The sequence below is a fragment of the Colobus angolensis genome, unplaced genomic scaffold, assembly GCF_000951035.1.
Source record: "Colobus angolensis palliatus isolate OR3802 unplaced genomic scaffold, Cang.pa_1.0 Scaffold186, whole genome shotgun sequence".
Taxonomy (NCBI): domain Eukaryota; kingdom Metazoa; phylum Chordata; class Mammalia; order Primates; family Cercopithecidae; genus Colobus; species Colobus angolensis.
This window is the reverse complement of record NW_012114999.1, coordinates 54777-77619: the sequence shown is the minus strand read 5'-3', so window position 1 is coordinate 77619 and position 22843 is coordinate 54777. Positions and strand designations below refer to the sequence as shown.

The 22843-nt window shown below is 35.3% G+C and overlaps 1 protein-coding gene across 2 annotated transcripts in view; it reads left to right on the top strand.

The window, feature by feature from the left end:
- Positions 1-22432, top strand: part of LOC105510277 (probable ATP-dependent DNA helicase HFM1) — a 118647-nt gene extending 96215 nt beyond the window's left edge. For both annotated transcript variants that reach the window (XM_011939956.1, XM_011939957.1), the window contains 9 exons: positions 6830-6910; positions 7151-7266; positions 9077-9156; positions 10069-10172; positions 15705-15815; positions 17432-17522; positions 20619-20730; positions 20820-20971; positions 21846-22432. In XM_011939956.1, coding sequence (XP_011795346.1) covers positions 6830-6910; positions 7151-7266; positions 9077-9156; positions 10069-10172; positions 15705-15815; positions 17432-17522; positions 20619-20730; positions 20820-20971; positions 21846-21915 — 917 coding nt within the window. In that variant the 3' untranslated portion in view covers positions 21916-22432. The remainder of the gene's footprint in view (positions 1-6829; positions 6911-7150; positions 7267-9076; positions 9157-10068; positions 10173-15704; positions 15816-17431; positions 17523-20618; positions 20731-20819; positions 20972-21845) is intronic.
- The last annotated feature ends 411 nt before the right edge of the window (positions 22433-22843 follow it).

Sequence of the window (22843 nt, the reverse complement as noted above, 5' to 3'; positions counted from 1 at the left end):
CACCTTTTGCTATATGTATTAGTCCGTTTTTGTGCTGCTGTTAAAGACATACTTGAGACTGGGAAGAAAAAGAGATTTAATTGGACTTACAGTTTCACATGGCTGGGGAGGCCTCAGAATCATGGTGGGAGTTAAAAGGCACTTCTTACATGGCGGCAGCAAGAGAAAACTGAGGAAGAAGCAAAAGCAGGAAACCTCGATAAACCCATCAGATCTCATGAGACTTATTCAGTATCAGAATAGCAAAGGGAAAACTGGCCTCCATGATTCAGTTACCGCCCCCTCAGTCCTTTCCACAACATGTGGGAATTCTGGGAGATACAATTCAAGTTGAGATTTTGGTGAGGACACAGCCAAACCATGTCAGTATACGTTTTTCCTTTTCCATACTTATGCCATCATTACAGCCATTGTCAGGGGAGAGCAAGTGATGTACAAGAATCAACAGATCTGTTAAGACAAATCAGAGTGAAAATGAATTATTGTTTTTTATTATGGGAATTTTTCAAACATATACAAAAGTAGATAGAAGTATATGATGAACTTTCATTTACTCATTATCCACTTTAAACAGTAATTAACTCATGGCTACTACTTTCATCTATACCTCTCTTTAGTTTTTTTCCATCCATATTTTGAAGTATATCTTTAGAGTATACTTAAGAGTACAGCTTAGGCTGGGCGCAGTGACTCACACCTGTAGTCTCAGCACTTTGGGAGGCCAAGGTGGTTGGACTGCTTGAGCTTACAGGTTCAAGACCAGCCTGGGCAACATGGTTGGTCTCTACAAACCCTGTCTCTACAAAAATTAGCTGGGTGTGGTGGTGCATGCCTGTAGTTCCAGCTACTGAGGAGGCTGAGATAGGAGAATCGCTTGAGCCTGGGAGGCTGAAGTTTCAGTGAGCTGAGATGGTGCTGCTGCACTCCTGCCTGGGTGATACAGCCAGACTTTTTCTCAAAAGAGAAGAGTACAGCTTAGATGAATTTTTTTCTTAGAACCTTACCTTTCTAATTACCAATATCTGTAAGCTTATATTTGCTAATAAGACAAATTCAGACAATTCTTAGGAGGTAGGGAGGGCGGCAGGGTAGAGGGGAGCACTTTTATTTTCGAAGTACCATGTGTAACAAAAATACAGCAAAAAGATTTCGTCAGGTAGTATCCATTTGCTAGTATTATATAAACAAACAAACAAAACTTGCATACAGTCCTCATTCCTGAAAAGACTTGCCAACTTTGCCTTGAAATTTTTGGGAGCCATCAGAATCTCTCCGTTAGATTCCCAGATCGTAGTTGTTGCCATTGGGAGCAAATGTGCGTAGTTATTGTGCACCACCTTGTGGCAGCGTTTAGACATCCTTTTTCAGAAATTCTTTAGTATTTAAGAGACAAAGGCAACTCTTTATTGCTCATTTTAAAACAGCAACTTGCAAAGCTTTTCTTCCTAGTCTTCCCACCTCAAAACAATAGGTTCCTTCTCTAAATAACTTAAATGAATCCTTTGGGAGAGCTGAAGCAACTGGTACAACTAGAGAGAATTGTTGATAGATCAGGCTCTGGAATTAGACTACCTTGAATTAGAATCTCAGATTTGCTACTTACTAACAGCATAGTCTTGAGCATCTTACTTAACCTCTGTAAGAATTTCCTCATATGCGAAATGGAGATATGGTAGGAACCTTATAGGCAGACAACCAAGGGTGACTAGACATTTGAGGAAAATGTAGAATGTGTGAAAGTCCAAAATAAGTAAATAGAAAATGGATGAAAGAGCAACAGGATAATTCAGGAATGTAACAAAACCTAATATAAAACTTTAGTAACCTCAGAGAAATTAAATATTAAATTGCAACCACAAAACTGAATAGGATGCCATTTTAAAATAAAAAGAACCACAGCAGGCACAGAGAAGCAAAAATTATGTTTGGAAAGAAAACTGGAGGGCTTGAATATAAAGTCAATACCTTCTCAATGAAAGCAAAAAGTCAAGGAAACAGAAAATATAAGAGAAAAAGGAGGCAATTTAAGAGCCCAGTATCTAACTTTTAAGTGTTCAAGAAAGAACAAATACATCAGAAGAAATAATTTGAGAAAACTTTTTAGAACTGAAGTGAGACAGAAATCTTCACATTAAAAAGGCTTACTTAATGCTAGTTAGGCTGAATGAAAGGTCTGCATATAAAGCATAATTGCAATATTTCAGAACATTGTGGATAAAGACAAAATTGTAAATGCTTACAAGGAACAAAAATAAAAAATTGCAATGGTCTTTTTGTGAGCAAAGTTGGATGCTAAAAATCAATTGATTTAAAATTCCACGGATAAGCCAGGTGCAGTGGTTTGTGCCTGTAATCCCAGCTACTTGAAAGGATGAGAAGGCAAGATTGCTTGAGCTTAAGAGTTCAAGGCTGCGGTGAGCTATGATCTCACACCTGCACTCCAGACTGGGTGACAGAGTGAGACCCTGTCTCCAAAACTGTAGTAATAATAAAATTCCAAAGGAAAAATGATTTTCTACCTTATGTTATATGCCCAGCTAAACTACTAAGTATGAAAGTAATATAAAGATACCTTAATACATTGAAAGATTCAGACAATTTTATTCTCACACATCCTTTCTTAGGCAGTTGCTTGAAACTGATCACCAGTAAAACAAGAAAGAAAAAGCCCAAGAATCCATTTGTAGTAGATTCAGCCCAGGAAATTAATGAAAAAAAGTTCAAAGATGACAGTTATAGGACAGGGCTAGGTTGCATTAGGAGGCAGATAGAGGGTTCAAGGAAGGAGGCATCTATGAGGGAGAAATAAATGGGTGAGGTATTTCCATGTATTTGTTTTTACCCTTGAACTATTGAGTGAACTTAAAGAAACAAGGTGAATATCGCTAGACTAAAAGGAAGGCTGCAAAACTTCAGGGGAAGCAATATGCTGCTCAAGAAAGAAAACCACTCCACTTGATTCTGTGTTAAAAATATTTTTACCTTCTGTATATCTCTCAAATCAGTCTATTGTCTGTAACTCTACCTCCACCACCACTCTGGAGTTACCATCATTTCTGCTTAGACTTCTACTGGTTTTTTTGCATCCTTTCTGTCTTATCTCAAATCTCTTCTCCGTATTACATTCTATATAGTGATGTTTTTCAAAATGCAAATCTGATTATGCCCTCTCTTTGACTAAAACACTTCAGTGGCTTTCCATAGCTCTTCGAATCTAAATCATTAGCATCCCCTAGAAGGTTCTATATGGTCACATGGTCAGCCAGTCCCTAAGCAGCAATGCAGTGGTAGCTGCTATGTAGTCTTGCCTCACTTTTGTAGATTTGGCTGGTAAGGATACCCTGATGGATTTAAACAGTTTTATTACTTACACAGATGGCAAAGCAAGATCAGCACGGTATTAGCTGCTTTATCCCCAATTCCACAGGATGATACCAAACTAGAGGGGTCAGATGACAGACAACATAAGTGGTAGGTTGCTTTGTTTTTGAGACGTGAACTCTAGGCTGCAGCTAAGCAGTTTTATCCGAAACGGACAAAGTGGAAAGTTCATGCCTTAGTGGAATCAGGGAGGCAGATCAGAAACTGCCTCATGGCAAGTCTTCTGCAAGATCGGGGGTCTTCTGCAAGGTATGGAGCAAATGTGAAATGGCCTTTGATAGCTCCTCACAAGACTGCCTATCTTGCCATTTTTAAGGGTGATCACAGGGCATTCTGCCAACAGTTGAGTCTTACCTACATGGCCTATATGGAGACATGCAATTGCCATAGTGCCATGGTGGAACTGTTCCCCTGCTAACATAGGCTGCCTTTACTACCACTATAGTCTCATCTTATGTACTTTCTCATATTTGCTAGCATCAGTCATACTGACCTTTCAGTTTCTCCAATGTGCCATGCTTTTCCTTGTCATAGAGCTTTAGCATATGCTATCCACTTTGCCTGAATCCCACTTTCTCCTCCTTCTTTGCCTTCGTAACTTCCCTTCTTTCTTCAGTACTCAGCCCAACGTTCCTGACCAGAACAGCTCCACCTCTTATCGCATAGCATGATGTACTTCTCCTTCACAGCATTCAGAACAATTTTAGTTTTAAATTTATTTGTATTATCTTGAATTGATGTAATAGTAGAGATAGTGGAGATAATGCATACATTAATATATTTATCGCTTAATTGTCAAATGTTTTTATGTACTTAATTACATTTTATTTTTACATCTCTGTGAGATAAACAGAACAGATACTATTTTAAATCTTTTTTCCCAAATAAGAGCCTATATTAGAGCTCATTTTAAATTCTATTTTAGTGTTCCCTGTACTTCACCACTATGTTTTTTCTGTAAATACATTAAATACAATGCAGCATACAGTAAGCAAGAGGCACAGAGAAAATGCCACAGGGGCCCAAAGGAGAGGGAAATCAGATCAGGTCATCACCATAGACCTCCAACCCAGAGGTCCCATTTGAGTCAGACTTGAAGGTTGGTAGGCATCTGTTGGGCAAGGAAGGGAGGGTCTTCTAAGATAAGAGATAGTATCAAAGTTAGAGTTCTAGAAAGGCATGGGACTATTTGAAGAATGGCAGTTGAATGTGTTTTGATGGATGTAGGGTCCCAGGAAGGGAAGCTGGAATTGGATCATTCAGGGCCTTGAAGATGGAATTGATTTTGTTTGCAATAGAAAGTAACTCACGTTTCTAAGTGGGCAAATTGATCTGATCAGCATTGAACTTTAAAAGCATTAAATAAGCAACAGTGTGTAGAATAAATTATAGCATGAAGGACTGGATTCAAAGAAACCAGTTCTGATCTAAGTGAGAGGTAACGGGATCATGACTTGGGACAAAACACCTGAAGCAGTAAGTCATGACACACCTTACAAAGTTTAATGTCAGAGCCTTTCAGTCAGTGCCTAAGAGGAACACACTTGTGTTTGAGGAATGTTAGTTTTATTTAATTTACTGCAGCAAAGGAGAGCTCCATAGCAACAGAACTGTGGGTCATCTCAGGGAGCCGGGAAGATTTTCTTCTTATAGGATTTCAGAATCTTATTATAGGATTTCAGCTTCTGCTGGGTGACTCTTAGGAAGGTTTAGGGAAAGCAGAGGTCAGTTCTAGATTGGATGCCCTCAGGAAGTGAGATATTGGGTATTTTGGTACATTTTATTTTGGAAGTGAGAGGATTTAAAAAATAGTAGTCATCTGTGATAGCCAGAAGAGGGGGATGTTTCATTATTTTTTACGGTTCTTGAGGGTTCTTTTCTCTAGTTTCAGAAATACTTACATGGTAGTCTTATCTCTGTCTTCTTCTACTATGGTCACAGAGTGGCCTTATCTGGATATTTATATTCTCAAAATTGTTTGCTCAGTTGGGAATACTGTGGTTTAGCTGTCAGCTTCCAGCTGCCAGGTATTTTCTTTTTACTTCATCAGTACCCAATACATTGATCTGTTTGGCCCTAAGGACCAGCCATTGCCCCATATATTGAGCAGCCTCATCCATTTACCCTAGGCTGCAATATGTGTATTATCACTGTCTAGATGTGCCATGACTTGGAAAAGCTTGATTGAACGATGGTATCGAAAATGAAGAGTAAAGGACCAAGAAATGTTGTAAAGGTTTTCAAGCTCTCCACTATCTCCAACATTTCTGGTTCATTTAAAATCTATGCTCCAGCAAAAATAAGCTGATTTCAGCTCTTACAATCTGTGATTTGCTGCCTTTGGGTATTATGCCCTCCATCTGGAATATCTTCCCTTGGTCTCATTCTCATGTTCATATTTCTGTCTGTCCTTCAAGGACCAGTTCAAACATCTCTCTCCTTCCCTGTGCTACTAGTGAGAGCTAAGATCAAGAAAAAGCTGATTTAAAATATAATAAATGAAGAATAAATTATATATTTGGATATATTAATTCTAACTTAGAAGAGTCAAGATGGAAACAATCTCTCTTTTCTGTGAATTCATATAGCAAATTTCTGAGATCCCTAAAGTATTTATTTCTAATATTTATTAAATATGTATTATATCCTGTTTACTAACTTCTATCAGCAGTACCATCAAAATGCCATGACGTTTTCTTCTTTCCAGGTTATTTAGGCTTAAGTACAAAGTAGCAGAAGTGTTTTTAAACTCCACCCTCACTCTTACCTCATTTAGTATATAAGTTACTGATATGTGGCCATATTTGGCCCTATTTTATATATATATAATATATATGTTATATATACACACACATATAAAATATATACCATAGAGGTTGAGAGTATTAAATTATATATATAGTATTGGATTATATAGACATATATATAAACTATATGGACATATATAGACACACACATCTATATATGTAGACACATATATATATATATAGACACACACAAACACACACACCAGGGAGGTTATACACACACACCAGGGAGGTCGAGAGAAGCTTGTAGGTGGCTCGATGTTTCTTGTTGGGACTAATAGTGGGGCAGGGACTAACATCGAAAATATGTTTTAAAAATTACCAGGCATGGTGGTAAGTGCCTGTAGTCCCAGTTACTTGGAAGGCTGAAACAGGAGGATCTCTTGAGCCCAGAAGATTGAGGCTGTAGTACTAATTATCGTGCCTGTGAATAGCCATGGCACTCCAGCCTAGGCAATATAGCAAGACCCCATCTGTTTATTAAAAAAGAAATTACGTGGATTACAAAACACTTAAGGAAATATACAAATAAATATTTTTGTATTGTCTGAAAGGAAGGAAACTGGATAAAAATTAATTATATTAAATTAACAATAATAAATGCAGTGACAAATAGGTTTGGTTTTCCTATATTAATTTAGGAATGACTGCCAGCAAAAAACCTGGGAACCGAGAATGCAATCATCCTTGTAAAAGTAAACATACATGTGGACATGACTGCTGTGAGTTCCTTAAAACAAGTTTATTTCAAGTGTTCAGAATTGAAAGGTTTTGGTGGATAGTAATGACACCCTAATTATCTATGTATGATATTTATAGTATGCAATGTATTAACTCGATTTTCTCTCTTTTGTGGGCAACATGATAAAAGTAAATACTGGATTTGAAATTTTAAAGAAATTTGACTTTGTAAGAATAAGATCTGTAGTTTAACCTAAAGAATCTGAAGTTTCTTTTCATAGGTAAAATTGGAGTTGCACAGAAGTCAGAAATTAAAGAGTCAACAATTTCTTCATATTTATCTGATTTAAGAAACAGGAATGCTGTTTCATCTGTTCCTCCAGTTAAACGTCTGAAGGTTAATTTTAATAATATTTTCCCTTTGTTCTATAATTAAATGTATATAAATATTCTTTATTCTGTCTATCAATTAGGTAGGTATCCACAGTGTACTTTAGAATTACTTGTGGGCTTGACTAAGAATATTACCATTATTCATAGTCCTTCTTCCCTTCTTTCTTCCTTCCTTTTTTTCTAAATCTTTCTTCTTTCCTTTCATCTTCATTGAGCACCAAGAATATGCCGAAGTGCTAAGATATAGTGATGAATAAGACAGTATTATTCCCAATCATAGAATTTGTAGTTGAGTGAGAAATACAAATAAGTCAATATGCTTTTTTAGTGTAGTGTGATGAGTGATTCTGTGACAGAAGTACAACACACTTAAGTTTAGATAGAAAATGTATTCAATCAACATTTGATGGACCAAGAACGGATTCCTAATAGATGTGATTGAGACCTGAAGGATAAGCCAAGGATGGAGGGGCAGGCACCAGAATTATAGTAGGAAGGGATAGCTAAATATTCCAGGCATAAAGATTATACAAAGGTCCAGAGGTAGTAAAGAGAGAGAGAGAGAGAGATCTTTAAAGAAACTCTTTCTCAGTAACACAGTATGTCTAGAGTTCAATTACAAGTAAAGGAATAGAGAGAGATGAGGCTGAAGAGGCAAGTAGGAGCTAGGTCATGCAGACCTATTTGTTATTTTAAGGAATTAGACTTTATCATGAAAGTACTGAGAAGCCAATGAAAAGTTTTAACAGTGACATGATCAAAATTGTATTTTATAAAGGTCACTCTGACTGCAATGTAGAAAAGGGATTAGAGGATGATAGAATAGGAACAAAGGGACTCATTAGGTGGTTTTTACAATAATCTAAGCAAAATAATGGCCTAGTTTAGGGTAGTGGCCATAGCAATGGAGAGAAGTGAGTGGGTTAAAATATTTTTCAGAGGTAGAATCACTACCTTGCCACTTCATTGGTTATAAGAGACAAAGTAGAAGGAGCAGTCAAAAATGATGCCCAGCTTTCTGGCATTAGCCACTGGGAGAAAAGTAGGGCCTTGTTTGGGTAGATATTCTGAAGGAAAAGCAAGTTTGCCGGAATAGAGAACAGGGTAAGTTCAACTTGGGAAATACTGAATTTAGAGGGCCTGCAAGATATCTAGATAAAGGTGTCCTACAGACAGTTGGATAAAACTGTTTGAAAATCAGGAGAGAGAGCTGAGCTAGAAGTAGAAATTTGAGAGTCATTCACATGTAGATGACAACTGAAGCCACAGGAATGAGATCTTTGATTGAGAAAGTGTAGTGTAAGAAGAGACCTAGTGAAGAACCATGAAGAATGCCAATATTTAGGCCGGACGTGGTGGCTCACGCCTGTAATCCCAGCACTTTGGGAGGCCGAGGCAGGTGGATCACAAGGTCAGAAGTTCAAGACCAGCCTGGCCAACATAGTGAAACCCTGTCTCTACTAAAAATACAAAAATTAGCCAGGCGTGGTGGCAGGCACCTATAATCCCAGCTACTCAGGAGGCTGAGGCAGAGAATTGGTTAACCCGGGAGGCAGAGGTTGCAGTGAGCTGAGATTATACCACTGCACTCCAGCCTAGGTGAAAGAATAAAACTCCATCTCAAAAAAAAAAAAAAAAAAAAAAATGCCAACATTTAAGAAGGACCTGAGTGAAATATTCAAGAACTAACCTGAGTTTATCCTAATTCATTGATTTGGGGACTTTATGTACCAGCAGGCATTTTGTTGTTTGGCTCATTTGTTAAAGTTATTGATGTGAAACTGCTAGTTGAACTTATTTTTGTTTCTTTATAGATACAGATGAATAAATCTCAAAGTGTGGACCTTAAAGAGTTTGGTTTTACTCCAAAACCTTCCCTTCCTAGTATATCGAGGTATAAATATAATGTTAATATCTAAGGTAAAATATTTATCATAAACTCTGTTCCTGCAGGTAACCACTTATTCAGGGAAAGATAATCACTGGCTACCATCAAGTCACAGTTACCGTTTAGTTCATAATGAAGCAATAACATCATAATGGTGTCATTATCTTTAATACCCTAAATTTGTTTAGAACTCTACAGTTATGAAATAACACTCATGAAATCATCTCTTCCCTAGGAAACTACCTCTCCTATGACATTCCCGTAGGTTCTCTCTTTATAGGGAATATAAACTAAGTGACAAGAGTATACTTTAAAAATGGAAATCATGTTGGCATATAAAGTCTAACCTTTCCATTTAGAAGCTCAGTCCATGCTAATATCTCAGATTTATAATATGAAAATTGCACATTTGTGCATTATATTTTCTGACTTAAATAACAACATGGCCCATAAAATTAGGTATTTTTTTCCCCATTGTTTAGATGGAAAAACTGAAGTTCATATTCCTAGTTAGCAAGCAGAAGGCCTTGGGTGGTAACTCAGTATTCTTTTCCTGTATCCTGATGCCTACAGGACAATCATATATGTAATTTCCCTTCCAGATAAGGGTATTCTATATGCAGAAATGACATTCAATATATTTAACAACTAGTACAGAACAGGAACTGACTCCTCAGAACAGATGCCAGCAGTACTTCTAGAGATCGTGGCTTTTGTTATCTAACTAAGGGTGCGTAAAGATGACCAAGTATTGGTCACTTCCATTAAGCACCTATTTATTTGCTACGCAGGCAGGGTCCAGTTTATCATAGAAGTATTAAATAGATAAATCATTATTTTTATTTATATGAATAAATAGTTTTCAGGCTTAGATTAATTTTCATTTTTTAACATTTTTATTGTTTTATCTTTATAAAGATCAGAATATTTAAACATATCTGAATTACCTATAATGGAGCAGTGGGATCAGCCTGAAATCTATGGAAAAGTTAGACAAGAACCATCTGAATATCAAGACAAAGGTAGATTACCATTGATACTTACTTGAGAGAGTAAATGGCTTATTATTACTTTGAATTGAGAAGTAGTGTTATTGAAACACCAGTATCTGAAATTATTATAATTATTAACTTGGCAACATTTTTCTCTTAGATTACTGAATCATTTTCAAATTCTTGGGTCTGTTATTCAAATGGTCTTACTCTGTTTGTCATACATTTTTTAAAAATCTCTTTCCTACATAATGCTATTTTAATTTAAAGATACTATGAGGAAAATCTGAGCAAATAAGGTATCCTTGGGTATATAAAGTATTAACATACTGAATGATTATGTTCATATCATTAGAATTATTTAGAATAATTGTATGTTTATAAAACTAGGAGAATTAGAGTATTTATCCAACTTATTCAAAGCCTGGATATCATTACAAAGTGGATAGGAACTATAAAATTTTATGTTTATAAAACTAGTCCAGTTTTGCAAAATATCAATGTGACCTTGGGTAAGTTATTTAGAGGCAGGGGCTGGAGTATTCACTACCTCTTATGATACCATGGCAGCTATTAGGCCGAATAATGATATCAAGAAAAGTTCCCTAATCTCACCTGGAGATCATATCTAATTAATGGAAAGACCAGAAATAGATTCCATGTCTTTTGAATCCCAGCCCAGTCAGAACATTTATCCGACTTATTCAAAGCCTGGATATCATTACAAAGTGGATAGGAAGTATAAAATTGTCAACTTTCTTATATTTATCTTCGTTCAACACGTAGCCCTCTTACTGCTTCCTTATTCTACTACTCTATTACTTGTCCTTCTGCACACAAGAGCTTATCTATCCTTCCCTTTGCTTACTTTTGTGTTCTATTTACATGGTTTTCCTCCTTTTATTTCCCACTCACTATTCCAAATGCAATTTATATTATGATATTAAAGCCTCATCTAGATACCTTAACACCCAATAATAACTGTATCCCTGTTTTATTGAGTGGGCTACTTTTTTTTTTTAAGGAGGAGCTGTATGGTGTAGTAGTTAAGTTCACAGGATCTGAAAACAATATGTCCAAGTCCTAGCCCTGACATTTAGTGTAACCTTTCATAATCTGCTTAACCACTTTGTCTAAATTCCTTATCTGGTTATATTTTAGGGCTTTCGGGATTAAATGAGATAATGCATGAAAAGCTGTTATAGTTTCTGGTACTGTTAGTAATAATTAATTGAGTATGTTTATTATATTTTTCACATATTAGTCTTTGGTGGCAAAATATACTTTAAATATATTCAAATACTGCTTTTGAGAATGTTTTTTAAAAAGCATAGCAGTTTTTGTCTTCTGTATTCCAATTTCAAAAAGGGAAGAAGAAAAAATGTCAAAAATTATATGAGAAAGCATGTTGAATCATAAGACTTAAATTGGAAGGGACCTTTGTGCAGTTTGTCATTTTATAGTGAAAGAAGCCAAGACTCCAAGAGATTAAATGACTGGTCCAAAAATTTCATATCTAATTAATGGAAAGACCAGAAATAGATTCCATGTCTTTTGAATCCCAGCCCAATGCCATTTCTATAAAAGAAATTGACTTTTAGTTATCAATGGAGAATTGAAAATTGAACCAGTAGTATATGAACTCTTTCAGCTTTTCGCCCCACCCCTCAACTATATATTTCCCTGTCTCTGCATCCATCTGTAACCATCTATTTGTCTTAAAAGAAAAATTATCTTTTCTTCCACTCGAGGCATATCTCTCCTCCTGTAATCTTAATTCTGTCCAATCCTGCTTTCCCTGGGACTTTGGAAGATCATTATCCATCTCCTCTTTCCCATATTTTCATTGTTTCCTCTCCACTGTGTCTTTCCCTTTAGCATATAAATATGCTGAAGTCTCTTCCTTCTTCAGCTTCATGTCCTCATCTAGCTGGTCATGACTTTTTTTTATTATAAATGATAACAATTCTACTCAAAATGACTTAAGCACAAGAAAAGGAACCAATTATCTCAAGTAAACTGAAAAGTATCTGGCCTAATTCTGGCTAAATCAAGGCACTCATGTCTCTGGCTTTCTCTCAATCTTTTAGCTATGCCTGTTGCTGCTTGGCTTTACTTTTTAAATAGGGTTTCTCATATGGCAGGTAGCCCCTAACTTTCATCTTACCAGTTTAGCAGCCTCAGTGGAAAAAGGTAGACTTCCCTGTTAGGTTTGGCAGACCAGAACTCATTCTAACTGGCCTCATTTGAGTCATGTGTTTATCACTTGCTCAATCCCAGTAACCTGAGGATTGGGTCATTGTATACCTGTGGCCCCAGAGAAGGCAGGGCACCATGAAAAATGGCCTTACTAGGATCCAGTGGAATTGTAGAAGTAGTTTCTTCAAAGGAAAGGGAGGGTACTCCCACTAAAAGAAGGGAAAGCATACCAGGCAGACAAAAACCAGAATTCTAGAGTCCCCATACCCTCTATCTCTTGCTTTCTCATCACAACAAAAATTAGTTGAAAGAGCAATTGACACTCAGTATGCTCATCACTTCCTTATACCCTAGTTCCTCTGTATTCATTAAAATTTGGGTTTTCTCTGTATCACTCCTTTGAAACTGTTTTTGTTCAGGCCATTTAGTGACTTTCTGAGTTCTGAATTCAGTGAACTATTTTCAACTGTTAACTCTTTTTGACCTCTGTAGTATTTGATACTTCTGGTCTTTCCTTTCTTTTGGAAATCTCTCCTTTGATTTCAATTAAACCATTATATTGGTCTCCTGTTACTTCTTAGACTGCATGGGCTTTTCTTCCTGTTGATGTTGCAAAAGGATTCTTTTTTCTTTCTTTTATCTTTTTATTCTTCTCACGTCAAAAACTTTTCCTATACAATATCACCCAAGCCTGTGTCTTTAATCACTGACTATATTTTGATAATTTCTAAGCCTGTATCTCCCATCTAGATCTTTTTTTCTAACTCCAAATCCATCTGTATAATCACCTTCCTGGACATATCCACCTAACAGTTAACATATCAGACATGTCAGCATCTGAATTCTGTCTTCTTTGTACCTCACTCTGCACCTTCTCTTTTTTCCTTAGCTCAGTGAATGAACTCTTTTCTTTGTTAAGCTGCTAAAGGCAGAATGTCCTTCTAAATAGCTCACCCCACATGTAAATAACCACCAAATCTTAATTATTTTGCCTCCTGCACATCTCTCATATTTGTTATTTCCTCTCTATCCTTTCTGCTGATACTCTAGCTTAAGCATTCATTGTCTCTTATTTAATACAATAACTTACTTTTCTCTCTGCTTTCAGTCTCATTATCCTTCAATCCATAATATTCCAAGTGATCTAACAGACATATCTGGTTGTGTAAACCTTCTGCTGAAACATCTTCAATAGTTATCCTTTGCCAGTAAGAAAGAAAAACAAAACAAAAATCTCCTCAATATGGCAAATAAACTTCAAAATGATCTAGCATTTAACTACCTGTGCAGACACACTGGACCCTGCCTTCTCCTACTTTGTGCTCCAGAAATCCTGAGAACTTACAGTTCTCCCAAAATTCTCGGTTCTCTCATATTGCTGTGTCTTTTACCTGGTGTTTTCCCTTCATGGCACAGGTTCCCTTTCCTCTTGCCCTGCCTCACAACCACAGCTCTATCAAGCTGAAATTTCAACTACTCTTCCTTCATATGCTGTCACCTCAGGAGTCTGTGTGTCATGTGGTATCACCTTAGAAGAGTATGTCTCACTTCCATGGCAGGTTTAGATCCTCCTTCCTCTGCATTCCCATTGCACTCTGTACAAACTTCCATTTTTAGTACATATATACATTGTGTGTCTCAGTGTGTGCAAATCAACATACAAAAGTAGAATAATGTGAACTGTAGTTATAGGTACAGTTGAAGAATAAAGAAGGGTTTAGACAGGTGAAGAAATTGATGGAGGATATTTAAAGTGGAGGAAACTTAGTGATATGCTGGAGCAAGTTTATACTGACTTATGAGAGATGATTATTAAATTTTCAAGAATCAGCCATTATTAAAAATTTAATTACATAAACTTTCAATTAAATTATGTTAAAAACAAAGACAAAAATACTCAAAACTCATCACTTTCTAATTGTTCTACTGCATTTTCCTGTTATCTGTGTTCCTGAAGTTATTTATCTATATGGTAGAAATACTATATAATAGGGTGCTGTCATGCATTTTTTTCCCAACTTCTTATTCAATTATGTCACATTAATAGCTTGAAATCAGTTATGGTAGGAACATTTATACCATAGGAATCAGCAAACACTACCAATCTGGGTTTGATTTATTGTTTTGCTTATTTTTTAGACTTCAGAAAGTGAGGGATACAATTTTAATAGTGTAGATTAAACAAACGTGTGTTGTTATTGTAGCCATTACATTGTGAATAACACAAAAAATTGAGAGAATATTCTTCTAGTATTTGAAAATTACTATCTAATTCAGGAAAGAAGTTACTTAAGTCAATGATGAATGAGTGAAATCCCAACAGATGTCTTTGTTGTTTTATTAATACTTTCATCTTACTTGTTAGAGTCAACAAAAATATCAAACAACATTCACATGAGAGCTACATTCATTCATCACTTGCAACCATAGGTTCACTACAGATAAAAGAGTGGCAAAACTTAATGAAAATATTCAATGAGAATCAATTAGATATATGGAATTTGCATTTAAGCATATCATATATGTTGTTATTTGTAAAGTGTGTGCTGTATAGCTTTTCCATCAATAAAGTTTATAATAAACATATATGTATTCATATGCATATGCTTTTTGTATAGTTAGCTGTTAAACATTTATTAGCACAATACTGTGTAAAACCATGCAACTAAAGGCATTTAGCCCCCCATTACAAGTTTTTGAGGCATATACTGTTGTTGCCTTATTTTGCAGAATCATGAAGTTTGAATTACTGTCTAAGACCATACAACTAATAGAGAGGTGGAATTTTCACTTAGGTAGTTTGGCTCTAAATCCAGGCTGTAAACAATGAATAACAGAGGATTTTTTAGCAGGAGAAAAATAAATATTATTTATTTTGGACAAATATCTTTTATAACAATACTGAAAATTAACTTTAGGGAGAAGATATGGAGGAGGAAGACCATTTTAGAAACTATTATAATCCAATCTTGGAGTACAGTTATTCTAATATGGGAATTAAGAGGAAAAATTAACTGCCTAAAAAATTTATTGAAACTTAAATTTAGTGCAACTTAATACAGTTAATAGAATTGGCTGAATGCAGTATTCAACAATGGTTGACACAATGCTTTTGAAAACTATTACTCAAGAACTCTGTTTAGTAGTTGAAAGATGTGTTTGATATATCAATAGACTATGATGCTTGTGGTTTAAAAAGTACCTATAGTCTTTTATACATACACGTAACAGATTTTTCTAGATATAACTATTCTAAAACTTCAGATGAGAAAGTCTCTCAAACAGTGTTCTTCAACAGAAGTCTTAATATATCTGGAAACCAAAATTTGATAGATGCACATAAAAGCAATTCTCTATTTTCAGAAGTTTTGAATGTGAACTTTGAATTGGGAAATGAAGTTCGGGATGATTTTGATGAGGAAAACTTACAAGTTACTAGCTTTTCAACTGATACTGAGAAGACAAAAATATCAGGTAAAATCATACTTAGCATGGAATCATTTCATTAGAAATTCTTTGAATATTTTTCATTTCAGCTCCTGGAACTAAATTTCTTTGCCTTTGTTGTGTGTGCTTGTTTAGTTAGATTTGGTTTGTTAAGATTGTAATTTTTAGCAAAACTGAAAATGTGACCCTTCTACACAGAACATTTCCCCCCTAAGGACAGAGATCAAGGTTATTCCATGATGATAATGTAGCAAATGAGCACTTTCTATCCTATTGCTGCTCCTGTCTCTTGTAAAAGTCAATTCAAATTGTTTATTCAATTTTCTCTCATGGAACAGACTATTTTGCTCTCCATTGTAAGATTGCAAATGGTCTGCTAATATTTGTGAAGGACAAAAAAATCCATTTTTAAAACTATTCATCTGTTTGCAAAGAAAATAACTTTTATTTCTAGTTGAAATATGGACTTTTCAGCTTGAAGTAAATAAATAAGTAAATAGGAAAGAAAGGATTAGTTTGTCCTATACTAGAAATTCTATTTAAGTCATATACAACCCCAAAATAATGAGGCTTATTAGCTCTTTAAGTGAAAGGCAAATTTACTGTATTTCACTAAAACAGAGAATTGAAAATCTTGGCAAGCATATGACAAGATAGCAATGGAGATACTCCCATTAGGGCTGACAGAAAGAAATCAGTCCCTCAGCCTTCTCAGTGCAGACTGATATTCCCACAATTATAGATGCTTCTTACTATAACCCACCTCATGTTTTTAAAAGAATATTTCAAAGGGAAGCAGTTAGAAGTTGAAATGTTATTGTTTTGGGGCCCTTAGAATTACCTAGAGAACTAATACTGCTTCTGAAAAGAACAGGATTTGACCACCTTCACGGAATGGGCCAGGACAATCTCCATGATGTGGGGTCATTAGGCACAATTTTGTATATCACTGGACAACTACTGTTCCCTACCTCAAGCTTAAATGTCATTGGGTACTGTAAGTTAATAGGCAATGTGTACTGATCCTTCGAGGTAGCCTAGTCCTAAGAGGGCATAGCTTTGTCACTGGGAAAATCAGTCTCAATACATTTCCCCCCATGTATAGAGCATTTTAAATGATTATGAGCAGACCATTGAAAATACTGAGTGAACTTCAACTTGATCATTTATGTGAATGAAAATGTAAGTATATAAATAATGAGGGTGAGTGGAAAAGCACAAACTGTTTTTCCTCACTCTCACACCATGATCAGCTCAGAAGACATCTGTGACCAAATGTCTGTGAGTTTTTCCCCCACACACCAAGTAAGCAATCAGTTCTGCAGTGAATACCAACTGGGTGTCTTCCAACCCAGTAGAGTTAGAAACAGGGGTCAAAGACCAAATATGTATTTTACAACAACATAGGTAGCTTGAGGACCTTATAATATAGTTACTAATAAGCTAACCTACATGTTTTATAGTTTTACTCCCTTAGCTTTGTGCCCCCAATTTTTCTATGCAAATTAAATTAGGTGATTGAGAATTATTCATTCCTTCCTTAACCAGATCATATCTGTTGGAGAGAGCATTGTAGAACTTGTGAAAAGCTTCATTCAACTGTTTCTTGGCATTTTGTTTCAAAATGTTATCTCTTCACATAGGATTTGGAAACACTTTGAGTTCAAGTACCAGGGCAAGTAAGCTACCCCTTCAAGAGTCAAAGAGCAAATTCCAACGAGAAATGTCAAACAGGCAAGTTTTAGAACTTTGGTTTGTAATACATACAACTTTATATCCTCTTGACATGTAGTTGGAGATGGGGATCAAGGTATTAGATGTCAGAGATGCTAAAAGGTATTAGCCAACCTAAACCCTCTTAATCTCAGAGGTGTGTTTCTCAAAGTGCTGTTGTGAAACCACCTGCATCAAAATCACTTTGTGGTACATACTAAAAATGCACATTCTTGAGCCCCACATTAGACCTACTAAATTTTTGTCTCTGGGACTAGAGCCCAGGAACCTTCACTTTTAACAAGACTTAAAAACTGAATAGGAGTTTGACAACTAGAACAGAGGTGGATAGGCATTCCAGGCATAAGAAAGCACCTGTAAAGGGATAAGGCTTGAAAAGGCATCCCGTGCTCAAAGATCAGTGAAGTGTAGTATGTGTGGTCACAGCATAATCTCTGTTGCTGAGGTCTTATTGTAAGGGCTTTGAGTGCTGCGCTTAGATACCTGTCCTGTACCCAGACAGTCAGGGGTTGCAAACCCAACTGCCTTCAAGATTTGGTGGGCCAAGGCCAACTGCAGAGTGTCTCATCTAAAGGAAGCAGCCACTACTCAGCTCCAAACAGTTGTTACTATGCAGGCAATGTGAGTCTAGTGTTACAAAATATTCTGATTTTTCAAGAAAAGCTAGGAATCTGAAATTTTGTGTGATATTTTATTATTTTTAAATTTTGACAACTAATTTAAAAAAATGTGATATACTCTGCGGCACCCTCCTCCAAATAATAATAATATCTGTAGGCCAGATGTGTCCTAGGGCCCTCTAGTTTTTACCTGTATGGTAGGCAGTGAGGAACCATCCAAAATATTTAAGCACAGGAAAACAATTTGATTTAAAAAATCATCCTAGCAGCAGTATGCAGAGTGAATCATAGGGAGTGGGACTGCCAGAGGCATGGTGGCCAATGAGAAAGACAGACTATAATGAGCCCTAAACTAGGGCAGAAGTGATAGGAACAGAGAGGTAGGGTTGGATTTTTAAAACATTTCAGAAATAGAGCAGATTCAATGTGGCAATTGATAGGATATGATAGTTGAGGAAGAGGGAAGAATAAATGGCACCTAGGTAGATGTTATTTAAGGATATAGGAAACATAAGAGATTTAGAATAGAAAATATAATTTTGTAAATGTTCAATTTGAAGTATCTTTACAAAAAGTGCAAAATGCATTGGGAAATATTGGACTTGATTAGAAGTCAAGGGAGAGAAATTATGGCCAAAGCCAAAATTTTCAAAACAGAAGAAATACCAACAACTTTTTATTCAGGGTCTGATTTTCTACTTAAGGATTATTTATTTCTCTGCTTTAAAAAAAATACTAAATTTGTGGTATCCCTTGGAATTTTTGCTGTTATTTAGCCATTACTGATCATTAGCATCAGCATCACAGACTCATAGTTTTCATAGAATTCCAGAGCTAAGTGGGGGTCTTAAGTATTGTGTAGTCTCCCTCTCACTGGATCCTTGAATCACCATTCAACATCACTGGCAAGTAGTCGTGCCACCTCTATCAAGACAGTTCCAGTGACCAGGAGCTCATCCACCCTTGTTCCATGTTGGGATTCTTAGATCATTGAATAGCTTTTCAAAACATTTGCTTAAAATATGTCTTTTTATCACTTTGTTTCATTGGTTATAACTCGAGTCACATAGAATAAACAGATGTAAGCATCCAAGTGAGACAAAGTTGTAGGTGTAAAGAAGCAAAAAGCAGATAAATCATAAGGAGGAAGGTGACAAGGCACAGGAACAGTTTTGTGCACCACACCTTTAAAAAACAGCAAATAATTTTGGAAGAGTTTAGAAGTGACCAACAGAAGATGTGTGGGTTTATAAATGGATTCTAACAAGAAGCCTCTGAGGATCTGGTGTAGAAGTTGCTGCTGGGGAAAGGCCTGTGGGACCTGAGGATTTGGGATAGAAAGGAGATTTGCTTTTTTATTTTTTTAAGCTAGAGTACAGTGCATAATTTGGCTCACTGCAGCCTCAACCTCTTGGGCTGAAGATCCTCCCACCTCAGCCTCCCAAGCAGCTGGGACTACAGGTACATACACACCAGTATGCCTGGCTAATTAAAAAAAAATTTTTTTTTTTTCTAGAGATGGGGGTCTTGCTATGTTGGCTAAGCTGGTCTCAAACTTCTGGACTCAAGCTGTCCTCACACCTCAACCTCCCAAAATGCTGGGATTACAGGTGTGAGCCACTGTGCCTGGCCTCCTTTTTCTTTTATACACTTTTTACTGTTTTAATTCCTTGCCAGAGACAAAATGATCCAGTCCTATCAGTATATGTGGTTCTTCCCTGTCCCCACCCACACTGCTCTTGTTGCTCCTTACATGGTTGTTACATTTTAGCCTTCAGGTGTCAACTTAAATGGTTACCTCATCAGAGATGCATTGATGATCATCTTTTAAAAATGGGTTTATGGCTTCACACCGTTATTTCTTCTGCTATTACCCAGTTCATTTTCTTTTTATAATTTTAGGATCTATAATAATGTATATATTTGTTTTTATTCATTGCTTGATGGTAACTCCCTGATGTTTTCTTCATTACTTCATACTCAGCTTCTAGTACAATATCTGGCATAGGGTAATGAAGAATAAATGTGTTTTAGTGAACGAGTTAATACAGAAGGTTCAGAGTAAATTCTTGCATACAGTTATATCTAAGAAGATAACTAGAGATGTCTGTCTATAGTGAGACCAGAATAGAGAAAGGAGATTAAAAGTTAAGTGGAATTTAGAAAATGTTTATAGTGTTCTATGTAATAGACAATTAAGCAGTAGACTCAATTTTAAAGAAAATTGTTGAATAATTATTTCTATAGTCCCTTAAAAATAGTATGTTTTCCTAATTTGGGATGTATAAATTATGGTTTGGTCTAAAGGAAAGGAAATGTACCAAGTTCTCCATGAGTATTAGAAACAATGCATTACATTTTTGTGATAAATGTGATAAACTTTGATCATATTCCCCAAAAATCATTATGATCCAAATTAGAATGATGTGTTTTTCTTGTTTGCCATATTTTACAAATAATTAATTTTAATTTTTAGTTTTGTTTCATCACATGAGATGTCAGATATTTCTTTATCAAATTCTGCTATGCCCAAGTTCAGTGCATCCTCCATGACAAAATTACCTCAACAAGCCGGAAATGCAGTTCTTGTAAGAAGAAGCACTTCTTTGTTTTTCTTTTAAATTTTGCCCAAGTGCTTAAACTTTCAATGATTGTTATTTTTTAATCTAAAATGTAGTTCCATTTTCAAGAAAGAAAACCACAAAATCTGTCACCAGAGATTGAGAAGCTATGCTTTACTTGCTCCAAAAAAAAACCAAAGTCTTCAAATTATAAAAAAGTGGATTTTTTTATTAGAAACAGTGAATGTAAAAAGGAAGTTGATTTCAGGTAAGAACTCTTTAAAGACACTTTAAGATTATATCAATAAAAAACTTTTTACAAAGAAATTCAGCATTCCTTTTTCCTCGGTTCATTTTAAAGATCAGAGCCTGAACATTTTATTTATTAAAGATATTAAATTTTCAAGCCTCAGTGAGCTAAGCTCCTTAAGATGTTTCAAACATCATATACCTCAGTTCTTGAAAACCTATATGTTTGATGCTGTTTATTCAAACATTATATTGAGTTGATAAACTTACTTCTACTGATTTGAATACAGTATGTTAATTTTGTAAAGTGTAAAGTCACTTGAGAAATCCAGATGAGATCAGCTAATTTTCCAAAACTTGAAGTTGTGTTTTAGTTAACCAGTTATTTCACAATCAATAGGTTCAATGAAAATGTCAGATTAAATCTCATTGGTTGCCCCACTGCTAGCCATTTTAGAAAAGGAAACTGTGTTGCAGTTTCTGTCTCCTTGAAGAGTCAAAAGATTTGAGACCTGTTCACAGTGTTTTGTTTTTATTTGTTTGTTTTAAGACTAGTCAAGTGAAGTGGTGGGAGTGCAGAAAAAACAAAGAAATCTGTAAATGATTGTGATTGTAAACACCACTTCTCTTGGACCAGGCTGTTCACACCTTTATTAAATGACATAACTTTTCAATATGTTTAAAGAAATGCCTTTACAGTTCCTACCATTTGCAGTTTATGAAGTCTAATTTTCCCCAACAGACTTCCTATAGAGTTATGCATACTGAAGTTTATTTGTTACATTAACTTCACAGCAATCTTCAAGTTTTATTGTATTTAGTATTATTTATTGTGTATTTTAAAATAAATTGTGTTAAAAAGTGTTATTTTTACTTTTTCTTCTTTCTCCCAGTATGTATCATCCTGATGATGAAGCTGATGAAATGAAGTCTTTATTGGGAATATTTGATGGTATTTTCTAAAACAAACAAATGCTTTTATATTAATAAGAGAAAGAATAAAGACACCTAGTCACAAAGCATGCTTTTCATTTTTAAAAAGTAGTTCATAATTGTTCAGAGTTTTTTCTCCTGAATTTGATTAGCTTTGTTCACTTTTTGCAACAAAATATATGGACCGATTTATTTTCCCATTATATTGTAACTTCTTGAAAAGTTCTTTTACAGTGGCTTTGTTTCAATAAGCCCTTAAGGGCTTATTGCACTTAGAAATAAGTTGCACTTAGAAATAATTATTTGGTTATTAATTGGATTTTGACAAGAACCAATGGAAAATTTTATTTTTATATTTTGTTAAGAAGAAAAATATTCTTTGAAAGCAAAATAATGCTAATGTAATGAATCTGCTTATTGTATGGATTAATCACTAATATTATTCCCATGTATTTTGTTTTACTAAGATTTTTAAGAATCCAATGACTCTTTGAACCTACTGTTATCTAACTTTAAGCAACAATAAATGAAACATTAATCAGTATAATTGTTGTTTTCATTTAGCTTGTTTTTCAATGTCATGAATTCTAAAACTTTGTTATGTTGACTTTTACTGTAGTAAAAAGATTTTATATTTTTTTCCAATGAATTACATTTCAAATTCATTTATTGATAAGTATTATAAAGGTACCCTAAGCAATGTTTATTATCAAAATTTTTAATAGGTACTATTAGAAGTTGAGGCCCACTTAAGAACTTTCAGAAAATATTTTTTTCTTTTCTAAAAAACTTTTATTTTAGATTCAGTGTTATCTGTGCAGGAGTGTTACATAGATAAACTCATATCATGGGGATTTGTTGTACAGATTATTTCATGACCCAGGTACTAGGCCTAGTACCCAATAGTTATTTTTCCTGATCCTCTCCCTCCTTCCACTGTCCACCCTCAGGTGGGCCC